General features: G+C 39.5%; 1 protein-coding gene across 1 annotated transcript; it reads right to left on the bottom strand.

Annotated features, from left to right (window-relative positions):
• Positions 1-8,972: 8,972 nt before the first annotated feature.
• Positions 8,973-20,563, bottom strand: LOC310736181 (mucin-5B-like; the record flags this gene model as incomplete). Its single annotated transcript, XM_083559555.1, has 32 exons — positions 20,369-20,563; positions 20,122-20,169; positions 19,749-20,010; positions 19,274-19,388; positions 19,042-19,132; positions 18,730-18,836; positions 18,100-18,313; positions 17,836-17,961; positions 17,573-17,690; positions 17,172-17,310; positions 16,929-17,039; positions 16,465-16,534; positions 15,985-16,125; positions 15,692-15,856; positions 15,437-15,531; positions 15,067-15,193; positions 14,399-14,648; positions 14,260-14,309; positions 13,649-13,749; positions 13,359-13,510; positions 13,132-13,270; positions 12,892-13,002; positions 12,294-12,473; positions 11,903-12,142; positions 11,480-11,636; positions 11,047-11,175; positions 10,759-10,906; positions 10,323-10,366; positions 9,992-10,210; positions 9,674-9,837; positions 9,208-9,349; positions 8,973-9,106 (listed from the first exon to the last, which is right to left on the bottom strand). The coding sequence occupies exons 1-32, from the start codon at positions 20,442-20,444 to the stop codon at positions 8,973-8,975; spliced, it is 4,365 nt and encodes a 1,454-aa protein (XP_083415681.1). The 5' UTR covers positions 20,445-20,563.
• Between the last annotated feature and the right edge of the window lie 779 nt (positions 20,564-21,342).

The raw sequence follows: 21,342 nt of genomic DNA, 5'->3' as shown, positions 1-21,342 counted from the left end.
TGGTTGTCATGGTTGTAATTTCTGGTGATATTGTGGTTTCTGTGGAAGGACCAGTGCTTGTTACTTCTGGTGCTTGGGTAGTGGTGGTGGTTGGAAGAGTTGTAATTGGCAATGTTGTTATTTCTGGGGAAATAGTGGTTTCTTCACCAGTTGTTGTTTCCAATGGCTGGGTGGAGGTTATTTCTGGTTGCAAGGTTGTTATCTGCGGAGCAGATGTAGTGGTCAGAGGTGTTGTTTCTCCTGGTAATGTTGTCTCTGTGGATAATGCTGTAGTAGCCAGAGTAGTTGATACTATTGGACCCACTGTTGTTTCCTCTACAACTGGTGTGGTTGTCATTGTTGTAATTTCTGGTGATATTGTGGTTTCTGTGGAAGGACCAGTGCTTGTTACTTCTGGTGCTTGGGTAGTGGTGGTGGTTGGAAGAGTTGTAATTGGCAATGTTGTTATTTCTGGGGAAATAGTGGTTTCTTCACCAGTTGTTGTTTCCAAAGGCTGGGTGGAGGTTATTTCTGGTTGCAAGGTTGTTATCTGCGGAGCAGATGTAGTGGTCAGAGGTGTTGTTTCTCCTGGTAATGTTGTCTCTGTGGATGGAGCTGTAGTAGCCTGAGTAGTTGATACTATTGGACCCACTGTTGTTTCCAATACAACTGGTGTGGTTGTCATTGTTGTAATTTCTGGTGATATTGTGGTTTCTGTGGAAGGACCAGTGCTTGTTACTTCTGGTGCTTGGGTAGTGGTGGTGGTTGGAAGAGTTGTAATTGGCAATGTTGTTATTTCTGAGGAAATAGTGGTTTCTTCACCAGTTGTTGTTTCCAAAGGCTGGGTGGAGGTTATTTCTGGTTGCAAGGTTGTTATCTGCGGAGCAGATGTAGTGGTCAGAGGTGTTGTTTCTCCTAGTAATGTTGTCTCTGTTGATAGAGCTGTAGTAGCCTGAGCAGTTGATACTATTGGACCCACTGTTGTTTCCAATACAACTGGTGTGGTTGTCATTGTTGTAATTTCTGGTGATATTGTGGTTTCTGTGGAAGGACCAGTGCTTGTTACTTCTGGTGCTTGGGTAGTGGTGGTGGTTGGAAGAGTTGTAATTGGCAATGTTGTTATTTCTGGGGAAATAGTGGTTTCTTCACCAGTTGTTGTTTCCAATGGCTGGGTGGAGGTTATTTCTGGTTGCAAGGTTGTTATCTGCGGAGCAGATGTAGTGGTCAGAGGTGTTGTTTCTCCTGGTAATGTTGTCTCTGTGGATAATGCTGTAGTAGCCAGAGTAGTTGATACTATTGGACCCACTGTTGTTTCCTCTACAACTGGTGTGGTTGTCATTGTTGTAATTTCTGGTGATATTGTGGTTTCTGTGGAAGGACCAGTGCTTGTTACTTCTGGTGCTTGGGTAGTGGTGGTGGTTGGAAGAGTTGTAATTGGCAATGTTGTTATTTCTGGGGAAATAGTGGTTTCTTCACCAGTTGTTGTTTCCAAAGGCTGGGTGGAGGTTATTTCTGGTTGCAAGGTTGTTATCTGCGGAGCAGATGTAGTGGTCAGAGGTGTTGTTTCTCCTGGTAATGTTGTCTCTGTGGATGGAGCTGAAGTAGCCTGAGTAGTTGATACTATTGGACCCACTGTTGTTTCCTCTACAACTGGTGTGGTTGTCATTGTTGTAATTTCTGGTGATATTGTGGTTTCTGTGGAAGGACCAGTGCTTGTTACTTCTGGTGCTTGGGTAGTGGTGGTGGTTGGAAGAGTTGTAATTGGCAATGTTGTTATTTCTGGGGAAATAGTGGTTTCTTCACCAGTTGTTGTTTCCAAAGGCTGGGTGGAGGTTATTTCTGGTTGCAAGGTTGTTATCTGCGGAGCAGATGTAGTGGTCAGAGGTGTTGTTTCTCCTGGTAATGTTGTCTCTGTGGATGGAGCTGTAGTAGCCTGAGTAGTTGATACTATTGGACCCACTGTTGTTTCCTCTACAACTGGTGTGGTTGTCATTGTTGTAATTTCTGGTGATATTGTGGTTTCTGTGGAAGGACCAGTGCTTGTTACTTCTGGTGCTTGGGTAGTGGTGGTGGTTGGAAGAGTTGTAATTGGCAATGTTGTTATTTCTGGGGAAATAGTGGTTTCTTCACCAGTTGTTGTTTCCAAAGGCTGTGTGGAGGTTATTTCTGGTTGCAAGGTTGTTATCTGCGGAGCAGATGTAGTGGTCAGAGGTGTTGTTTCTCCTGGTAAAGTTGTCTCTGTGGATGGAGCTGTAGTAGCCTGAGTAGTTGATACTATTGGACCCACTGTTGTTTCCTCTACAACTGGTGTGGTTGTCATTGTTGTAATTTCTGGTGATATTGTGGTTTCTGTGGAAGGACCAGTGCTTGTTACTTCTGGTGCTTCGGTAGTGGTGGTGGTTGGAAGAGTTGTAATTGGCAATGTTGTTATTTCTGGGGAAATAGTGGTTTCTTCACCAGTTGTTGTTTCCAAAGGCTGGGTGGAGGTTATTTCTGGTTGCAAGGTTGTTATCTTTGGAGCAGGTGCAGTGGTCAGAGGTGTTGTTTCTCCTGGTAATGTTGTCTCTGTGGATGGAGCTGTAGTAGCCTGAGTAGTTGATACTATTGGACCCACTGTTGTTTCCTCTACAACTGGTGTGGTTGTCATTGTTGTAATTTCTGGTGATATTGTGGTTTCTGTGGAAGGACCAGTGCTTGTTACTTCTGGTGATTCGGTGGTGGTGGTTGTTGGAAGAGTTGTAATTGGCAAGGTTGTTATTTCTGGGGAAATAGTGGTTTCTTCACCAGTTGTTGTTTCCAAAGGCTGGGTGGAGGTTATTTCTGGTTGCAAGGTTGTTATCTGCGGAGCAGATGTAGTGGTCAGAGGTGTTGTTTCTCCTGGTAAAGTTGTCTCTGTGGATGGAGCTGTAGTAGCCTGAGTAGTTGATACTATTGGACCCACTGTTGTTTCCTCTACAACTGGTGTGGTTGTCATTGTTGTAATTTCTGGTGATATTGTGGTTTCTGTGGAAGGACCAGTGCTTGTTACTTCTGGTGCTTGGGTAGTGGTGGTGGTTGGAAGAGTTGTAATTGGCAATGTTGTTATTTCTGGGGAAATAGTGGTTTCTTCACCAGTTGTTGTTTCCAAAGGCTGGGTGGAGGTTATTTCTGGTTGCAAGGTTGTTATCTGCGGAGCAGGTGCAGTGGTCAGAGGTGTTGTTTCTCCTGGTAATGTTGTCTCTGTGGATGGAGCTGTAGTAGCCTGAGTAGTTGATACTATTGGACCCACTGTTGTTTCCTCTACAACTGGTGTGGTTGTCATTGTTGTAATTTCTGGTGATATTGTGGTTTCTGTGGAAGGACCAGTGCTTGTTACTTCTGGTGCTTCGGTGGTGGTGGTGGTTGGAAGAGTTGTAATTGGCAAGGTTGTTATTTCTGGGGAAATAGTGGTTTCTTCACCAGTTGTTGTTTCCAAAGGCTGGGTGGAGGTTATTTCTGGTTGCAAGGTTGTTATCTGCGGAGCAGATGTAGTGGTCAGAGGTGTTGTTTCTCCTGGTAATGTTGTCTCTGTGGATGGAGCTGTAGTAGCCTGAGTAGTTGATACTATTGGACCCACTGTTGTTTCCTCTACAACTGGTGTGGTTGTCATTGTTGTAATTTCTGGTGATATTGTGGTTTCTGTGGAAGGACCAGTGCTTGTTACTTCTGGTGCTTGGGTAGTGGTGGTGGTTGGAAGAGTTGTAATTGGCAATGTTGTTATTTCTGGGGAAATAGTGGTTTCTTCACCAGTTGTTGTTTCCAAAGGCTGGGTGGAGGTTATTTCTGGTTGCAAGGTTGTTATCTTTGGAGCAGGTGCAGTGGTCAGAGGTGTTGTTTCTCCTGGTAATGTTGTCTCTGTGGATGGAGCTGTAGTAGCCTGAGTAGTTGATACTATTGGACCCACTGTTGTTTCCTCTACAACTGGTGTGGTTGTCATTGTTGTAATTTCTGGTGATATTGTGGTTTCTGTGGAAGGACCAGTGCTTGTTACTTCTGGTGATTCGGTGGTGGTGGTGGTTGGAAGAGTTGTAATTGGCAAGGTTGTTATTTCTGGGGAAATAGTGGTTTCTTCACCAGTTGTTGTTTCCAAAGGCTGGGTGGAGGTTATTTCTGGTTGCAAGGTTGTTATCTGCGGAGCAGATGTAGTGGTCAGAGGTGTTGTTTCTCCTGGTAAAGTTGTCTCTGTGGATGGAGCTGTAGTAGCCTGAGTAGTTGATACTATTGGACCCACTGTTGTTTCCTCTACAACTGGTGTGGTTGTCATTGTTGTAATTTCTGGTGATATTGTGGTTTCTGTGGAAGGACCAGTGCTTGTTACTTCTGGTGCTTGGGTAGTGGTGGTGGTTGGAAGAGTTGTAATTGGCAATGTTGTTATTTCTGGGGAAATAGTGGTTTCTTCACCAGTTGTTGTTTCCAAAGGCTGGGTGGAGGTTATTTCTGGTTGCAAGGTTGTTATCTGCGGAGCAGGTGCAGTGGTCAGAGGTGTTGTTTCTCCTGGTAATGTTGTCTCTGTGGATGGAGCTGTAGTAGCCTGAGTAGTTGATACTATTGGACCCACTGTTGTTTCCTCTACAACTGGTGTGGTTGTCATTGTTGTAATTTCTGGTGATATTGTGGTTTCTGTGGAAGGACCAGTGCTTGTTACTTCTGGTGCTTCGGTGGTGGTGGTGGTTGGAAGAGTTGTAATTGGCAAGGTTGTTATTTCTGGGGAAATAGTGGTTTCTTCACCAGTTGTTGTTTCCAAAGGCTGGGTGGAGGTTATTTCTGGTTGCAAGGTTGTTATCTGCGGAGCAGATGTAGTGGTCAGAGGTGTTGTTTCTCCTGGTAAAGTTGTCTCTGTGGATGGAGCTGTAGTAGCCTGAGTAGTTGATACTATTGGACCCACTGTTGTTTCCTCTACAACTGGTGTGGTTGTCATTGTTGTAATTTCTGGTGATATTGTGGTTTCTGTGGAAGGACCAGTGCTTGTTACTTCTGGTGCTTCGGTAGTGGTGGTGGTTGGAAGAGTTGTAATTGGCAATGTTGTTATTTCTGGGGAAATAGTGGTTTCTTCACCAGTTGTTGTTTCCAAAGGCTGGGTGGAGGTTATTTCTGGTTGCAAGGTTGTTATCTGCGGAGCAGATGTAGTGGTCAGAGGTGTTGTTTCTCCTGGTAAAGTTGTCTCTGTGGATGGAGCTGTAGTAGCCTGAGTAGTTGATACTATTGGACCCACTGTTGTTTCCTCTACAACTGGTGTGGTTGTCATTGTTGTAATTTCTGGTGATATTGTGGTTTCTGTGGAAGGACCAGTGCTTGTTACTTCTGGTGCTTCGGTAGTGGTGGTGGTTGGAAGAGTTGTAATTGGCAATGTTGTTATTTCTGGGGAAATAGTGGTTTCTTCACCAGTTGTTGTTTCCAAAGGCTGGGTGGAGGTTATTTCTGGTTGCAAGGTTGTTATCTTTGGAGCAGGTGCAGTGGTCAGAGGTGTTGTTTCTCCTGGTAATGTTGTCTCTGTGGATGGAGCTGTAGTAGTCTGAGTAGTTGATACTATTGGACCCACTGTTGTTTCCTCTACAACTGGTGTGGTTGTCATTGTTGTAATTTCTGGTGATATTGTGGTTTCTGTGGAAGGACCAGTGCTTGTTACTTCTGGTGCTTCGGTGGTGGTGGTGGTTGGAAGAGTTGTAATTGGCAAGGTTGTTATTTCTGGGGAAATAGTGGTTTCTTCACCAGTTGTTGTTTCCAAAGGCTGGGTGGAGGTTATTTCTGGTTGCAAGGTTGTTATCTGCGGAGCAGATGTAGTGGTCAGAGGTGTTGTTTCTCCTGGTAAAGTTGTCTCTGTGGATGGAGCTGTAGTAGCCTGAGTAGTTGATACTATTGGACCCACTGTTGTTTCCTCTACAACTGGTGTGGTTGTCATTGTTGTAATTTCTGGTGATATTGTGGTTTCTGTGGAAGGACCAGTGCTTGTTACTTCTGGTGCTTCGGTGGTGGTGGTGGTTGGAAGAGTTGTAATTGGCAAGGTTGTTATTTCTGGGGAAATAGTGGTTTCTTCACCAGTTGTTGTTTCCAAAGGCTGGGTGGAGGTTATTTCTGGTTGCAAGGTTGTTATCTGCGGAGCAGATGTAGTGGTCAGAGTTGTTGTTTCTCCTGGTAATGTTGTCTCTGTGGATGGAGCTGTAGTAGCCTGAGTAGTTGATACTATTGGACCCACTGTTGTTTCCTCTACAACTGGTGTGGTTGTCATTGTTGTAATTTCTGGTGATATTGTGGTTTCTGTGGAAGGACCAGTGCTTGTTACTTCTGGTGCTTGGGTAGTGGTGGTGGTTGGAAGAGTTGTAATTGGCATTGTTGTTATTTCTGGGGAAAGAGTGGTTTCTTCACCAGTTGTTGATTCCAAAGGCTGGGAGGAGGTTATTTCTGGTTGCAAGGTTGTTATCGTTGGAGCAGGTGCAGTGGTCAGAGGTGTTGTTTCTCCTGGTAAAGTTGTCTCTGTGGATGGAGCTGTAGTAGCCTGAGTAGTTGATACTATTGGACCCACTGTTGTTTCCTCTACAACTGGTGTGGTTGTCATTGTTGTAATTTCTGGTGATATTGTGGTTTCTGTGGAAGGACCAGTGCTTGTTACTTCTGGTGCTTGGGTAGTGGTGGTGGTTGGAAGAGTTGTAATTGGCAATGTTGTTATTTCTGGGGAAATAGTGGTTTCTTCACCAGTTGTTGTTTCCAAAGGCTGGGTGGAGGTTATTTCTGGTTGCAAGGTTGTTATCTGCGGAGCAGATGTAGTGGTCAGAGGTGTTGTTTCTCCTGGTAATGTTGTCTCTGTGGATGGAGCTGTAGTAGCCTGAGTAGTTGATACTATTGGACCCACTGTTGTTTCCTCTACAACTGGTGTGGTTGTCATTGTTGTAATTTCTGGTGATATTGTGGTTTCTGTGGAAGGACCAGTGCTTGTTACTTCTGGTGCTTGGGTAGTGGTGGTGGTTGGAAGAGTTGTAATTGGCAATGTTGTTATTTCTGGGGAAATAGTGGTTTCTTCACCAGTTGTTGTTTCCAAAGGCTGGGTGGAGGTTATTTCTGGTTGCAAGGTTGTTATCTGCGGAGCAGATGTAGTGGTCAGAGGTGTTGTTTCTCCTGGTAATGTTGTCTCTGTGGATGGAGCTGTAGTAGCCTGAGTAGTTGATACTATTGGACCCACTGTTGTTTCCAATACAACTGGTGTGGTTGTCATTGTTGTAATTTCTGGTGATATTGTGGTTTCTGTGGAAGGACCAGTGCTTGTTACTTCTGGTGCTTGGGTAGTGGTGGTGGTTGGAAGAGTTGTAATTGGCATTGTTGTTATTTCTGGGGAAAGAGTGGTTTCTTCACCAGTTGTTGTTTCCAAAGGCTGGGTGGAGGTTATTTCTGGTTGCAAGGTTGTTATCTGCGGAGCAGATGTAGTGGTCAGAGGTGTTGTTTCTCCTGGTAATGTTGTCTCTGTGGATAGAGCTGTAGTAGCCTGAGTAGTTGATACTATTGGACCCACTGTTGTTTCCTCTACAACTGGTGTGGTTGTCATTGTTGTAATTTCTGGTGATATTGTGGTTTCTGTGGAAGGACCAGTGCTTGTTACTTCTGGTGCTTGGGTAGTGGTGGTGGTTGGAAGAGTTGTAATTGGCAATGTTGTTATTTCTGGGGAAATAGTGGTTTCTTCACCAGTTGTTGTTTCCAAAGGCTGGGTGGAGGTTATTTCTGGTTGCAAGGTTGTTATCTGCGGAGCAGATGTAGTGGTCAGAGGTGTTGTTTCTCCTGGTAATGTTGTCTCTGTGGATGGAGCTGTAGTAGCCTGAGTAGTTGATACTATTGGACCCACTGTTGTTTCCTCTACAACTGGTGTGGTTGTCATTGTTGTAATTTCTGGTGATATTGTGGTTTCTGTGGAAGGACCAGTGCTTGTTACTTCTGGTGCTTCGGTAGTGGTGGTGGTTGGAAGAGTTGTAATTGGCAATGTTGTTATTTCTGGGGAAATAGTGGTTTCTTCACCAGTTGTTGTTTCCAAAGGCTGGGTGGAGGTTATTTCTGGTTGCAAGGTTGTTATCTGCGGAGCAGATGTAGTGGTCAGAGGTGTTGTTTCTCCTGGTAATGTTGTCTCTGTGGATGGAGCTGTAGTAGCCTGAGTAGTTGATACTATTGGACCCACTGTTGTTTCCAATACAACTGGTGTGGTTGTCATTGTTGTAATTTCTGGTGATATTGTGGTTTCTGTGGAAGGACCAGTGCTTGTTACTTCTGGTGCTTGGGTAGTGGTGGTGGTTGGAAGAGTTGTAATTGGCATTGTTGTTATTTCTGGGGAAAGAGTGGTTTCTTCACCAGTTGTTGTTTCCAAAGGCTGGGTGGAGGTTATTTCTGGTTGCAAGGTTGTTATCTGCGGAGCAGATGTAGTGGTCAGAGGTGTTGTTTCTCCTGGTAATGTTGTCTCTGTGGATAGAGCTGTAGTAGCCTGAGTAGTTGATACTATTGGACCCACTGTTGTTTCCTCTACAACTGGTGTGGTTGTCATTGTTGTAATTTCTGGTGATATTGTGGTTTCTGTGGAAGGACCAGTGCTTGTTACTTCTGGTGCTTCGGTAGTGGTGGTGGTTGGAAGAGTTGTAATTGGCAATGTTGTTATTTCTGGGGAAATAGTGGTTTCTTCACCAGTTGTTGTTTCCAAAGGCTGGGTGGAGGTTATTTCTGGTTGCAAGGTTGTTATCTGCGGAGCAGATGTAGTGGTCAGAGGTGTTGTTTCTCCTGGTAATGTTGTCTCTGTGGATGGAGCTGTAGTAGCCTGAGTAGTTGATACTATTGGACCCACTGTTGTTTCCTCTACAACTGGTGTGGTTGTCATTGTTGTAATTTCTGGTGATATTGTGGTTTCTGTGGAAGGACCAGTGCTTGTTACTTCTGGTGCTTGGGTAGTGGTGGTGGTTGGAAGAGTTGTAATTGGCAATGTTGTTATTTCTGGGGAAGTAGTGGTTTCTTCACCAGTTGTTGTTTCCAAAGGCTGGGTGGAGGTTATTTCTGGTTGCAAGGTTGTTATCTGCGGAGCAGATGTAGTGGTCAGAGGTGTTGTTTCTCCTGGTAATGTTGTCTCTGTGGATGGAGCTGTAGTAGCCTGAGTAGTTGATACTATTGGACCCACTGTTGTTTCCAATACAACTGGTGTGGTTGTCATTGTTGTAATTTCTGGTGATATTGTGGTTTCTGTGGAAGGACCAGTGCTTGTTACTTCTGGTGTTTCGGTAGTGGTGGTGGTTGGAAGAGTTGTAATTGGCAATGTTGTTATTTCTGGGGAAATAGTGGTTTCTTCACCAGTTGTTGTTTCCAAAGTCTGGGTGGAGGTTATTTCTGGTTGCAAGGTTGTTATCTGTGGAGCAGATGTAGTGATCAGAGGTGTTGTTTCTCCTGGTAATGTTGTTTCTGTGGATGGAGCTGTAGTAGCCTGAGTAGTTGATTCTATTGGACCCACTGTTGTTTCCTCTACAACTGGTGTGGTTGTCATTGTTGTAATTTCTGGTGATAAGGTGGTTTCTGTGGAAGGGCCAGTGCTTGTTACTTCTGCTGCTTTGGTGGTGGTGGTTGGAAGAGTTGTAATTGTCAATGTTGTTATTTCTGGGGAAATAGTGGTTTTTTCTCCAGTTGTTGTTTCCAAAGGCTGAGTGCTCGTAATTTCTGTTTGCAATGTTGTGGGCGGCGTAGTGCCAGTTAGTGTGCTAGGTATTTTTGTGATAGCAGAAATTTCTGTTATTGCTGTTGTTACAGTGATTTGTGTTGTTCTGCCCTCTGTTATCGTGCTTGATGGAGTTGTTGTAGCTGCTTCTTTTGTAGTTCCACTTGGAGTGATTTCTTTTCCGCAAGCACATAAAGAAACGGCACACAATCAGTTTAATATCTATGTTATCTATATTCTATAATAGATTTATACAACAAAAATACAAATTAAAAATACATTTGTATATTTGTTTTAGGCAACAATTTAATACTCAAGCCTGATACACACCTGGCGTGGTGAAAACAAATACAGTTGTAGGCATAATTGTTGTTGTGAGTGTTGTTGTTCGCACTGCAGGGGCAACTGTAGTTTCACAAGGTGCCAATGTCTTATTAATGTTTCCATCTTCAGCACAAATAGCAATAATGCAGTTTCCAAGTCCATCTGTTGTGTAGTAGATTATGTCTCCATACTTGTACATAGTATTATTATTTTGGCAGGTACACGCTGGAACCATAAGATTGAATTTATTTTACTTACTTATTTTACTGAGATCTGATAGACAAAAAAAGCTAAAATATGCAGCAAAAGAAAACATGAATAGATAGAAAATGCTTACCATTTACATCATATTTGCAGCTCTCGCCACCTGATGTGCACTCACTTTATATTAAAATAGAATAATAATTTTATTACATATACTGTTTATACTGTTTTACTTAAAAAAAAAACATTATTACCCCTACAGTACTTATCTTTACACACATTTTTACCCCTACAGTAATAATCGCGTTCACGTTTATGTATACATTATTTCAATACCTTGCAAACATTCAACAGACCATTTAAATATTCATATATATAATTTAAAAAGCGATGGAAAATCAAATAGAGATTTTGAACATTGTTTTCTTAAGTAGTTTCTAGAAATGCATTTTGAATAGAAAGAGAATGACAGTGCAATTAGATGTCATGGATCCGTTTGCTAGTGACACTATACTCGACTGCAGCAAACATTTTGTTTAGAACTAGAAAGAAGACGATAATAAACAAACCATTTCTCGCAGTTGTTTATAGAAGGGATAGACTGGCCCAGCTCATAACGCATCATTTCAGCATAGCAGCCACACTGATTCTGTGCCACGCACTTCATATTATCCTCATCAAACAATGGGAGATCAGCTGGGCATTCAGGATAGCAACCTGCAGAGGTCAAAGCATGTATTTATTTTAATGACATTTTGATGTGCTGTCTGCTTTTTCATTAGTAAAATTCTGGATCCTTACAGTCAAAGGAAAATTATTTTTATCTAAAGATTAGACAAAAAAACACAAGTTCATACCTTCAAGTCCTGGAGACTGCATTGTACAGTTTCCTGTAGGGTTCCTGCAGGTCTTCATACAATTGTGACCACAAGGTTTGTAGTGCCACTCGCACTCTCCAGGCGGGTTGTAGAAATCACAGAACAGTGCTGCAATGACAACAGCAACATCTTTAATATTGATTTGTCTTAGAATAAATAGAGATTAAATGATTTATCTGGTTTTCCCATATTTGTTAGTCCTGTAAGCTATAATGCAAACTACTTGTGGGTGCTATGTGCTAGTGTATGTAAAGATTAAAAAAAGAACTATGTTTAAGCATATAATATAGTATAAGTTAAATTGGTAGATCATTACCACTCGATAAGATTAGCTAGCCAGCATTAACTGTAAGCAAAACTAACACGTATCCCAATGCTTTCAGTAGTGATACGAAAAGTATACACGACTCACGGCAAATTCTTGGGCTTCTCCATTGAACACACACACCAGCAGCATTACAGGCCTTGGCATAGGCTGCTACAGCAGTACAGAAACACTCACAATCTCCTCCACTGTCACAAGCACATGCATCACTCACACATGAAGAATAATATGAAGATGGTTCCACCTAGCAAAAAATGATAAAAATGATGCATTTCATTGTGTACTAGCTGGAAAAAAGAAGCCACTGGATAATACAAATTCATATAGTATTATCATCAAATTTATTACATGAATATACTCTAATAAAAATTTAAACATTTAATAAAAATTCACTTTCCCTATGGAGTCCTCATCCTCCATTCCCTGACAGACGAATTAGAATTTCTCTCGCTACCATACAGTTATAGACAACAACGATTGTTTTGTATTGTGTCTGTGTTGTGATGATACCTTGGAATGACAGGCTGCAAAAGTGTCACTGTTTATAATGCTGCACTGTTTCTGTGCCCATGCCTCCCTGTATGGATTATTAGTGCAGGGATCTTGAATGGCCATTGCTTCTGGACAGGTAGGAGACACTTTCCAGCTGTTACCAAAAATGAGCGGGTCAATGACAACTTCTTGGGTTCTTGTGGTGAAGTCGTTGTTTGCATTGCCATCAAAGTTTCCACAGAGACCGCAGACATTTCCCTGAGAGTAACATCAAATTAATCAAAACCATATAATAATAATAATAATAATAATAATAATATTAATAACAGTAGTAATAATAAATTCTATAACTAATTCATTTATACACCTCAAAATCTGTTACACCTAAACACAAGGCATGAATACTCACATTAAATTCAGGCTTTAGAACAATGTATATTGATGTTTTTCTGTCCCATACGAGCATTACACCATTATAGGTCTCAACCACCAAGTAGTTTCCCATCGTGCGGATCTGGTATGGGATTTCCTCTCCATTGGTTCTCTGTATTACTTGGTATGTTCCATCAGTAAGGATTAGCTCATTGCTCTGTGAAGAAAATACATATGTTTTATTTTTTGCCATCGGGATCTCTAGCCGACTCAGATTTTCCCCTGATATGTCTCGATATAAACCCCCCAAAACAGTTCGAAATGTTGGATTTTGCTTTCCAACAAATATACAAATAATAGTAATAATAATAGTAATAATAATAATAATAATAATTGAATTGACTAATTAATTATGATTATGATACATGTTATGATTATGATTCCTTTGAAAGGAATCTTTAAAAAAAAAATTATTCTTTCTATATATTTTTTGTACCAGCACATACAAACACTGTGTTCAGTTGTAGCTATCTAGCATGTGATTCAGACTGAATGGTTTCCCTCTCTGTCAGCTCAGTGCTTTGATTTGAATTGCACGTGAATCGTGTTTGATAAAGAAATTCGTCTAAACTCACTCCTATGAAGAGCTTGATGGCTTTGGAACAGGTAGTGCCAGTTGTTCCACAAGGAATGTTTTCAGTGTTGACTCTGAAAGTGCCGTTGGTGCTACTGCCACTACAGTAGTCCTAAAAATCACACAAGAATGGGGTTGCATATTGAGTATTGAGTATTTTACAACCATCTAGAATTTTTGTGTCAGTTAATCTTTTGAACTTGCAAACTTGGCTTTCTCAGTAATGTTGTTTGATCAGTACCTGAGCCAGGGCATATTCACAGTTTCCACTGAACATGTATCGTTTTTCATCAAAGGTTATGTAATGCCCATCTCCATAGATGCTACATGTTGCACTGCACTGCTTTGTGGTGCATTGCCATTTCCTATCCTGACATGTGCTACAATATATATTAAATGTTAGTTAAACAATTTGCATTAAAAACATTTATTTCAAAAATCAAAAAAATCAAAAATTTCTTTGAATACCATGTGTTGCAGCCATCTTGAACAGTGTCCCCAGGTTGATAATTCTCTCCATTATGGACACACGGACAAAGGTCTGTAGAGATACAACCACCAGTTTCATTGGACACCAAGCCAGGGGGACACACACATCCAGACACGCACTCTGTGCTGATCTGTAAGGAGGCAGGGTAACGTTATGGCATGAATCAATCATGAATTAACTAGAAGTCATCCAATTGATATTGTTGTGGCTGTTATTTTTCGTATATTTCCAAAATGCAAAAATTTTCTTTTTTGTAGCAAAAACTCACACAGCTCATATCCAGTGTTTGACAACTTTTCTGACATTCAGAGCCAGTGCTTCCAGGAGCAGCACTCGAGCAGTTGAAAAAAGTCATTGGAGTGGTACATTCTAGTGAAAAATTAGTGAAAATATTTAGGGTTCAGTTTTGGTGCATTTTTAAAATCAGAATCATCTTTATTGACAAGTATCATGGTTAAATATACAAGGAATTTGTATATAAAGAAAAAATATATAAAGAAAAATATTACAATGAAGTAATAAAATTATAAATAAAGATACAAAATAAACACATAAACTAGGCAAATTAACTTGCAAATGAATCATTATGTCTGATCAAAAAAAAAAAAAACCCCACCAAAAAAATATTTTTAAAAAAGCATGATTTTTTAAATAGAAATATAAATAGGGAATAGTATGAATCTGCATCGGCATTTAAATCAGCATTAAGGCATTACTTCGTATCCATTTTTTTCTTACACTTTACAGTATCAAACTTGTTCCATGTACAGCCTAATATATAATATATTAATAATATTATAAAATATTATTATTATGACTAAACTACTACTACTACTACTACTAAGAATTATAAGTAATCTCTAGCACAGTGCTACATACCTTCCACTTTCATGACACCGATGCAGTTCAGTTTGCCTTGTCTACATATGCTGCAATGATGAGAAATCAAAATCAATACTCCAATTCATTTCACCAAACGTTTCCAAATATTTTTATTTAATTTTTTTTGTCACCATACCATGTGGTGCCATCTTTGCTGATGATGTCGCCGGGCTGAATAATTGTGTTCGCATCGTAACATGGACAGTTGTTTTCCGTGACACAAACGTTATTTTCGTTCATGTAGGTACCTGATTGACACCCACAACCATCCGTCACGGTTTCAATGTCGCAGGTGTAGTCAGTCTGCCCGATTAAGCGACATGTACGATGACAGCTGGTCATGTCATATTCATAAACTAAGGAGTTGGGGCACACTGTGTAGTTGTCTGAGTACAAAAAAAACATACAACAGAAATTAGAGGCTTATCATGTTCTGGCCCTGTAGTCCTAAAGTCCATTCCTGTTCTGCTGAAAATGTGTGTGTGTGTGTGGGTGTGTGGGTGTGTGTGTGTGTGTGTGTGTGTGTGTGTGTGTATTCATTCCTAGTTATTCTTTTCTATCTTAAGTGTGTACATAACAGATCCGTGTTTCTCTGAACTCATATTTACTTTACTAACCTGAATAAAATGAAATATTTGAATTTGCTTAAAGCAGGTATTGACTGATCCCAAATTTAAATCTCTACTAAAAAACATCCAGCATAAACACTTGCCAAGCCAATACAAATATATACTGAGTGCTAATATTGAATGTTTAGATTATCTCAATGGCTTCATTTTAGGAGTGCCAAAATATTGTACTCACTGCAAGCAGCATCTCTCCAGCCAGTGAGGATGATTCCAACAGCAGCACAATCGTGTGCATATGAAGACAGTGCAGCACACATGCAGTCCTCAGACTTCTCACAATTACATGTGTCATATATACAGCTCTGTAGACAATTAAACAACAATTATATGTATAAATAATCAACACATGATTAAAACGCAATCTTTACATTGATTATAACATGGAATAGTGAGTATAATAGTTCAGTTGATTGAGAAAAAAATGCTTGAATAATGTTAAAAGCAGATCTGATCAAGTCATCTGCTGACTTGGCAACCTGCTATACCTAGGAATGATCTTATTTCTCATATTGCTAGATTTAACATGAAAAAAACCCCAATTTTACCGCTTTGTAGATGTCAGGGCTTATCTGTGAATGACAGGGGGAGAAAACTCCGTAGGGATCCGATAGCAGGGAACACCAGTGTTGTGCATATTTCTCTGTAAAAATAAAATGAATATTTATCTTTATTGTTATATATTTTACATCATATGACTGTGATACATAAAGTACATTTATAGTACATATTCACAAACAGGATAGCAAGATATTAATGGACATTGACTGATGTTAAAAGCTGCCATGTGTTTGTGTGCGCACCATTTTCAGTGCTCAGACTGCATGGGTTCTCAAAGGTTCTTTGGATATCTGGGCAGTTTGCTCTGGTCTTGTATGTGTTGGCAAAATCCACTGCTGTTCCTTCTCTAAGTCCACCAGCCGTGGTGAAATCGTCTGCCTGAATGTTATTGAAATTGCCGCAAAGTCCTGCAGAAGGGTAAAGGTTGGTTTCAATTTGCTCAAGTCACAATCTGCTCAAATAATAAACGTAACTTAAATGTTTACCGAAATGCTTATCATAAATTCTGTAAGAAAGCTTGATTGTGTGTACGCACCACATGTTTGTCCTTGAAAAGCTGGATCTATCGTGATGAAGACCTGCATGAGGGGAACGAGCTGGATTTCCACAATAAGCTTAGTTGTGAAGGCACTGATGGTAATGTAGAATGAAGATGGCTGGAAGATGCTCACATCAGCTGTGGATACATAATCAAGCATTTTAATAATAAAAACTCAATGTTAGGTCTTTTGTTAATGGTTTAGTGCTCAGTTGTTGCGAATCAATAATTGCCTGTCTCATTTATTTTTTATTTGTATTGAACATTATATGTGAAGTTTTAACTGTAACGCAAATGGCAGCATGGGTATGTAAGAATGTATTGCTAACAAAAAAACAACGTTTATTTTTAAGGTGATAAAATTATTTAGTTTTTGCTTCACAAAGAACATTTCGTTTTAATCATCGGCTGTATTGATCTGTTTTTGCTGATTGAATGGTTGATTAATTGATTAATTAAGTGATTGATTGAGTTTACCTGTAAAAATTGGAAGCTGTGTCTTAATCCTGTCCACTTCAACAATCCCACTTGAGTCCACTCGGATCACCTAAATGATAAATCATTGATATCTGCTTATGATATGATACACAAAACAGCATCAGCGGTGTTTTGTTACTAATTTTATTTTTAGTTGTGATTTAATTAACCAATTGTGCATCATGTGATCTCTTGATGTAAAACCTTTCACGTAATTAGTTTTGTAATCATTGTGTATCAATAAACCAGGACAAAACCTCAAGCAATACTGATATAAAAGTATATCAGTACATGATGCATCTCTATACCTATCATCATTATTCATTCTTTCCTACCACATTATCTGTGTAAAGCTGCTTTGAGACAATTTCTGTTTTTAAAAGCGCTATACAATAAAAAATTAATTGAATTGAATAGAATGGAATCCACAGAAGTATGTTAATGTGCTCTTCTAATCCTCTTACCTTAGTGCCTTGTGATAATCCTAGAGTGACTGTTTTCAGGCAAGTCTCAGTATCTGTCAGTCCGCATTTGGTCAAATCACCAAGAATGGTGAAATCTGTGCCTGTGCACTCCTAAACAAAGCATAACCACATATGTGAATCGAGAAATGCAGTATAATGAGGAGTAGAGAGTGCCCTTCAGTTTAAAGTTTTCAAAGAATGTGCCACTATTTGATATTAAGAAAGGACAGTCAGGACTGTTACCTTTGTGAGGACATATGAACAATCGCCATGGAACGTGTAGGGTTTGTCGTCAAATGTTATGATGTGTGATCCTCCCAAAACCGAGCATGTACCAGGGCAGTCTTTATTCACACATATCCACTGACCTCCTGTGCAGGTGCTGAAACAGAATAAAAATACAACAATAAGAAAAGGGGGAACAAAAAAAAAAGTATTTTGGCAATTTCCAAAGAAAATGAGAAGTAGGGAGTTTTAGCTACGAGTGTGTAAACATTTGTTCATATAAAAAGCCTTTCACTGACACACACACAACATGGTGCATATGGATTTTGCTGGCTTTAAAGATAACATTATAATAAGACTCATAAAAATAAATTGTACTTAACTTTACATTCAAACCTTTTTTTAAATTCAGGACTTACCATTCTTTGCAGGTAGCTGTGTATGTTTCCCCAGATTTATAAATCTTATCTCCGTGAACACAGGAGCATGAACTCAGTGGAATACAGCTGGAGTTGGTGACATCGTCCCATACAGTGCCTTGAAAGATTTACATTTTTGAAGAAATGTTATTAATTACTGCAAATACTGATACATTTTGAGGTATATCTCAAAAGTTGTAAATGAATCAGTGTTTTTGCTGGTTATTTGAGTTTGAGGTGATGTTTTGAGAAGTGCATGTTACCTGGAGGACAGAAGCATCCATCGATGCAGTGCTCTGCACACACGTCTCCTCTGTCTGAGTTTGAGCAGGTATTTATACATGGGCTGCCACACTCGGTGTATTGCATGGTGTTGGGGCATGGCTTGGCTGCAAGAGTTAGCAAAAACAATTTTAGTAAACAAAATTTCAACCAAAACCCACAGACAAACATTTTCAAACTAAGATAAGCGATATGAAAATTTTTTGATTGCCAGCAAAACAAAAAGAAAGAAAAAATATACTGACGGCAGAAGACATCAGTTCTCCATTCTTGTGGTTTTCCTCCAGCGTGCACACACTGGCGTGAATATTCTGCTAAAGTTTTACACAAGCAGGAAGCATCTGTTGTTGTATTACACTGGCACAGATCCTCCATACATGCTGTCACAAACATATCGTTTGACACCAGAAGGTTGCAGCTGCCGAACGCCTCACTGGTGAATAGCTGACGGCACAAATCCTGTCCAAGAAGACAAGATATTTTTTTATTCATTTATAGGTGCTGATCTTAGCTAATTATTATATATCTGACCCAACTTTCTTATTAGATGCAATGCCTGAAGTTTCTTATTAGATGCAATACTATCAATCAACCATTTAGATATAAAAGCTTTGTTATTTAACTTTTTGTAAAAGTTTAATGACTGCTTTGTTTGATAGCAGCCAGCTGCAAACTTTTATATAACTGTATGTATCAGTTATCCCATCTAAACTGTATGCCTCAGTTATCAATATTATTATTTAGCTATTCTCTTATAGCTAAGAAAGGTAAGTATTTTAATGTAATTTATCCAGCGCTCTTGTTTGTGATACTGATACACCTGCAGCTCTTATTCAAATGATAATGTTTATTAAAGCTATGATCGATTTTTCTACCTCGTCTCCACAGTCCTGATATTCTTGGATGGGTTTATCCTCGCATCTTTCTGTGGGTCCATCCATCTTCCAGAGATTTCCATAATCAGAAGGAGAGAGTGCCACACCTGAAACATAAACAAAGAAATGTCATACCTATCCCATGCACAAATTGGAATGTTCACAACACATACACCCACACACTCACACCCACACACCTGTAGCCAATACACCTTTATTAAACACTTTTAAGGCAACACCAACTACCTCTCAACCCCCCTATTTGACTTTAAAGAATATTTTAAAGTTCTATTTAAACTAAAAGGTAATTACCGTTTTTTATCATTTCATCGTAACGAGGGACGCCATTGAAATCACCACAAAGCCCACATGTCTGATTTTTGTACTTTGGATCTAATTCAACCTGTAAAAAAAGAAAAGAACCCATAGTGAACATTTTATTCTCGAATGTTTTACTTGACTACTTTACTATTACTTTCATTTGTTGTTTTAGAGAAATGAATTGTGCATTGAGTAGATGAAATTGTAAGAAATAAAGGTTTACCATGAACGCATCATCTTCATTCCACAAGGCAGTTATCCCCACTGTGGATTTGATGGAAATATAAGAACTGACCAATTCTATATGAACTCCACCACTGACATATGGTGCTGTGACCCTTGAAAACAAACAAATAAACAAAGAAAATTATAATAATAGTAATCATTTTCAGCATCACAAGCAATCGATTATATGTTTATAGTAGGTCAACGCAACACTGGTAAAATTGTACATGTCTTTCTCTTTACAAATCGATTACAATTTTCTAAAAAGTTTTTGGTTTTAAATCAATATATTGTTGTCATTTGATATATTATAAATCAATGTTAGTGCATTTTTTTTGGTTGGAAGCCACAGTCTCAATACACCTCACTTAGTAGTGTAAACAGACGTGATGTTTAATCTGGGCATTTTTAGTTTGTTGAAATGAATTAATGAAAACAGTTGTTGCTGTGGGCTATTTGCTAGTTTTACTCACGGTTGGTTATTGATGCTGATCGAGCCTGTACTGAGCTCTACCACTGTGCCATCCAGCTTCAGGGTGATTTTGGTAATTGTGGGTTCACCGTTCACGATCTTTCGTCTCAGCTGAATGTTAAATTCTTCATAACTGCCTCCGCACTGAGATGTCAGGATGTGATTACATTCAGACGGGAGCTGGAAACTGTCTCCATCAAATGTCAAGAAGTGGAAATTTCCCCATGTGCTGCAGACAAGCTTATTATGTGCTGATGGTATTCCTAAAAAATGATGCACAGCGAGATTTGAGTGTGCGTAATTCTGTAACACAATTGACTTTATGTGCAAAAAAAAAAACGTAATACAGATTTGTATATTTTATTTTTGTCTACCTGAAATTAGCTGCAATTTCGTCACGGGTTCGATGATTGCTACGGACCCTGAAATATTTAGAGAAACATTTATCAACCATTATGTTGTAATTTATTCAAAAGGTTGATGATCGATTGACGTATATACTGGACTGTAAGCAGTTTTATTTACTACAACACCTATAACATTCTCGTGGTAATAAGCTCCTCGATATGAACATTTTAATTGACAAAGCAGTATTACTTGGTTATGAAGGTGTTTACTTACTTTGAGCAGCAGTCAGTCCAATAGATAAAGTGATCCATGTTAACAACATTACAGTTGTTAATTTGAAAGTCCCCATGGTGGTGGTGTGGAGAGGCTAATGCTCCACAGGTACAGTGGTACAATCCTACTGTCCGTTCAGATTTTTATACTACCTGAGTTTTGCGTCATATTTGCAAGCTTTGGTTAAGGAGGGGCAATGAGTTAGTTTAACTTTCCTAAGATAAATATTGCTCTGGTTTTTGCTAGATGATGGCGTGGCTTTGGAAAATCACTCCAGCTTTCGGGTAAAGGTGTGGATGTCTTCTTTTGTGTTCATTACCATTACCTTAATATGGTTAAAATAATAAACCTTTGTGCGATAGAAGAATCTCTTAAGAAAATTATATATAGAAACAGTCTTGCCTCACTATGGAGAAGTAGAAGAGCCAAATTTCTGTGCCTTAACACACAAAAGGTTTGTAAAGTCATGGGCCATTAATAATCATCTTTGGCATCAGCTCCATATATTTTGGTACCATGTTGGATTTGGAGACCAGGAACACTGGACATGAGGCAGAAAACACACCAGTTCAATGCAGAGCAACATATACACACATTCACACATTCCTATACTCACCCCTAAAGCAATTTCATACATATCCACCTACTGGGATGTTTTATATGGCAAAAGGAAAATAGCCAGAGGAAACCCATGGGAACAGAATTGCATTTTATAATTTCACCATTAATATCTAAATACTGATTACTTCACTATGTTTTGTTAATTTAGATAATAACCTCAGAACATATGTTAATTGTATAACTTGCTAACTTTGTACAGTATATATTGTCAAACTATTTAAATCTCATTTTCTTCATCTGTTTTGTTATAAAAAATATAGAAATATTATCGATTCTTTGTCAAGGTGTATGGTTTGTTAAAGAACCCTAAACATCTGTGAAACATTTTCATTCCAAAGGTTATTTGTAGTGGA

This window comes from Silurus aristotelis (genome assembly GCF_946808225.1).
Source record: "Silurus aristotelis genome assembly, chromosome: 13".
Classification (NCBI taxonomy): domain Eukaryota; kingdom Metazoa; phylum Chordata; class Actinopteri; order Siluriformes; family Siluridae; genus Silurus; species Silurus aristotelis.
The sequence above is the reverse complement of the archived record's forward strand: the minus strand, read 5'-3'. Positions and strand labels throughout refer to the sequence as shown.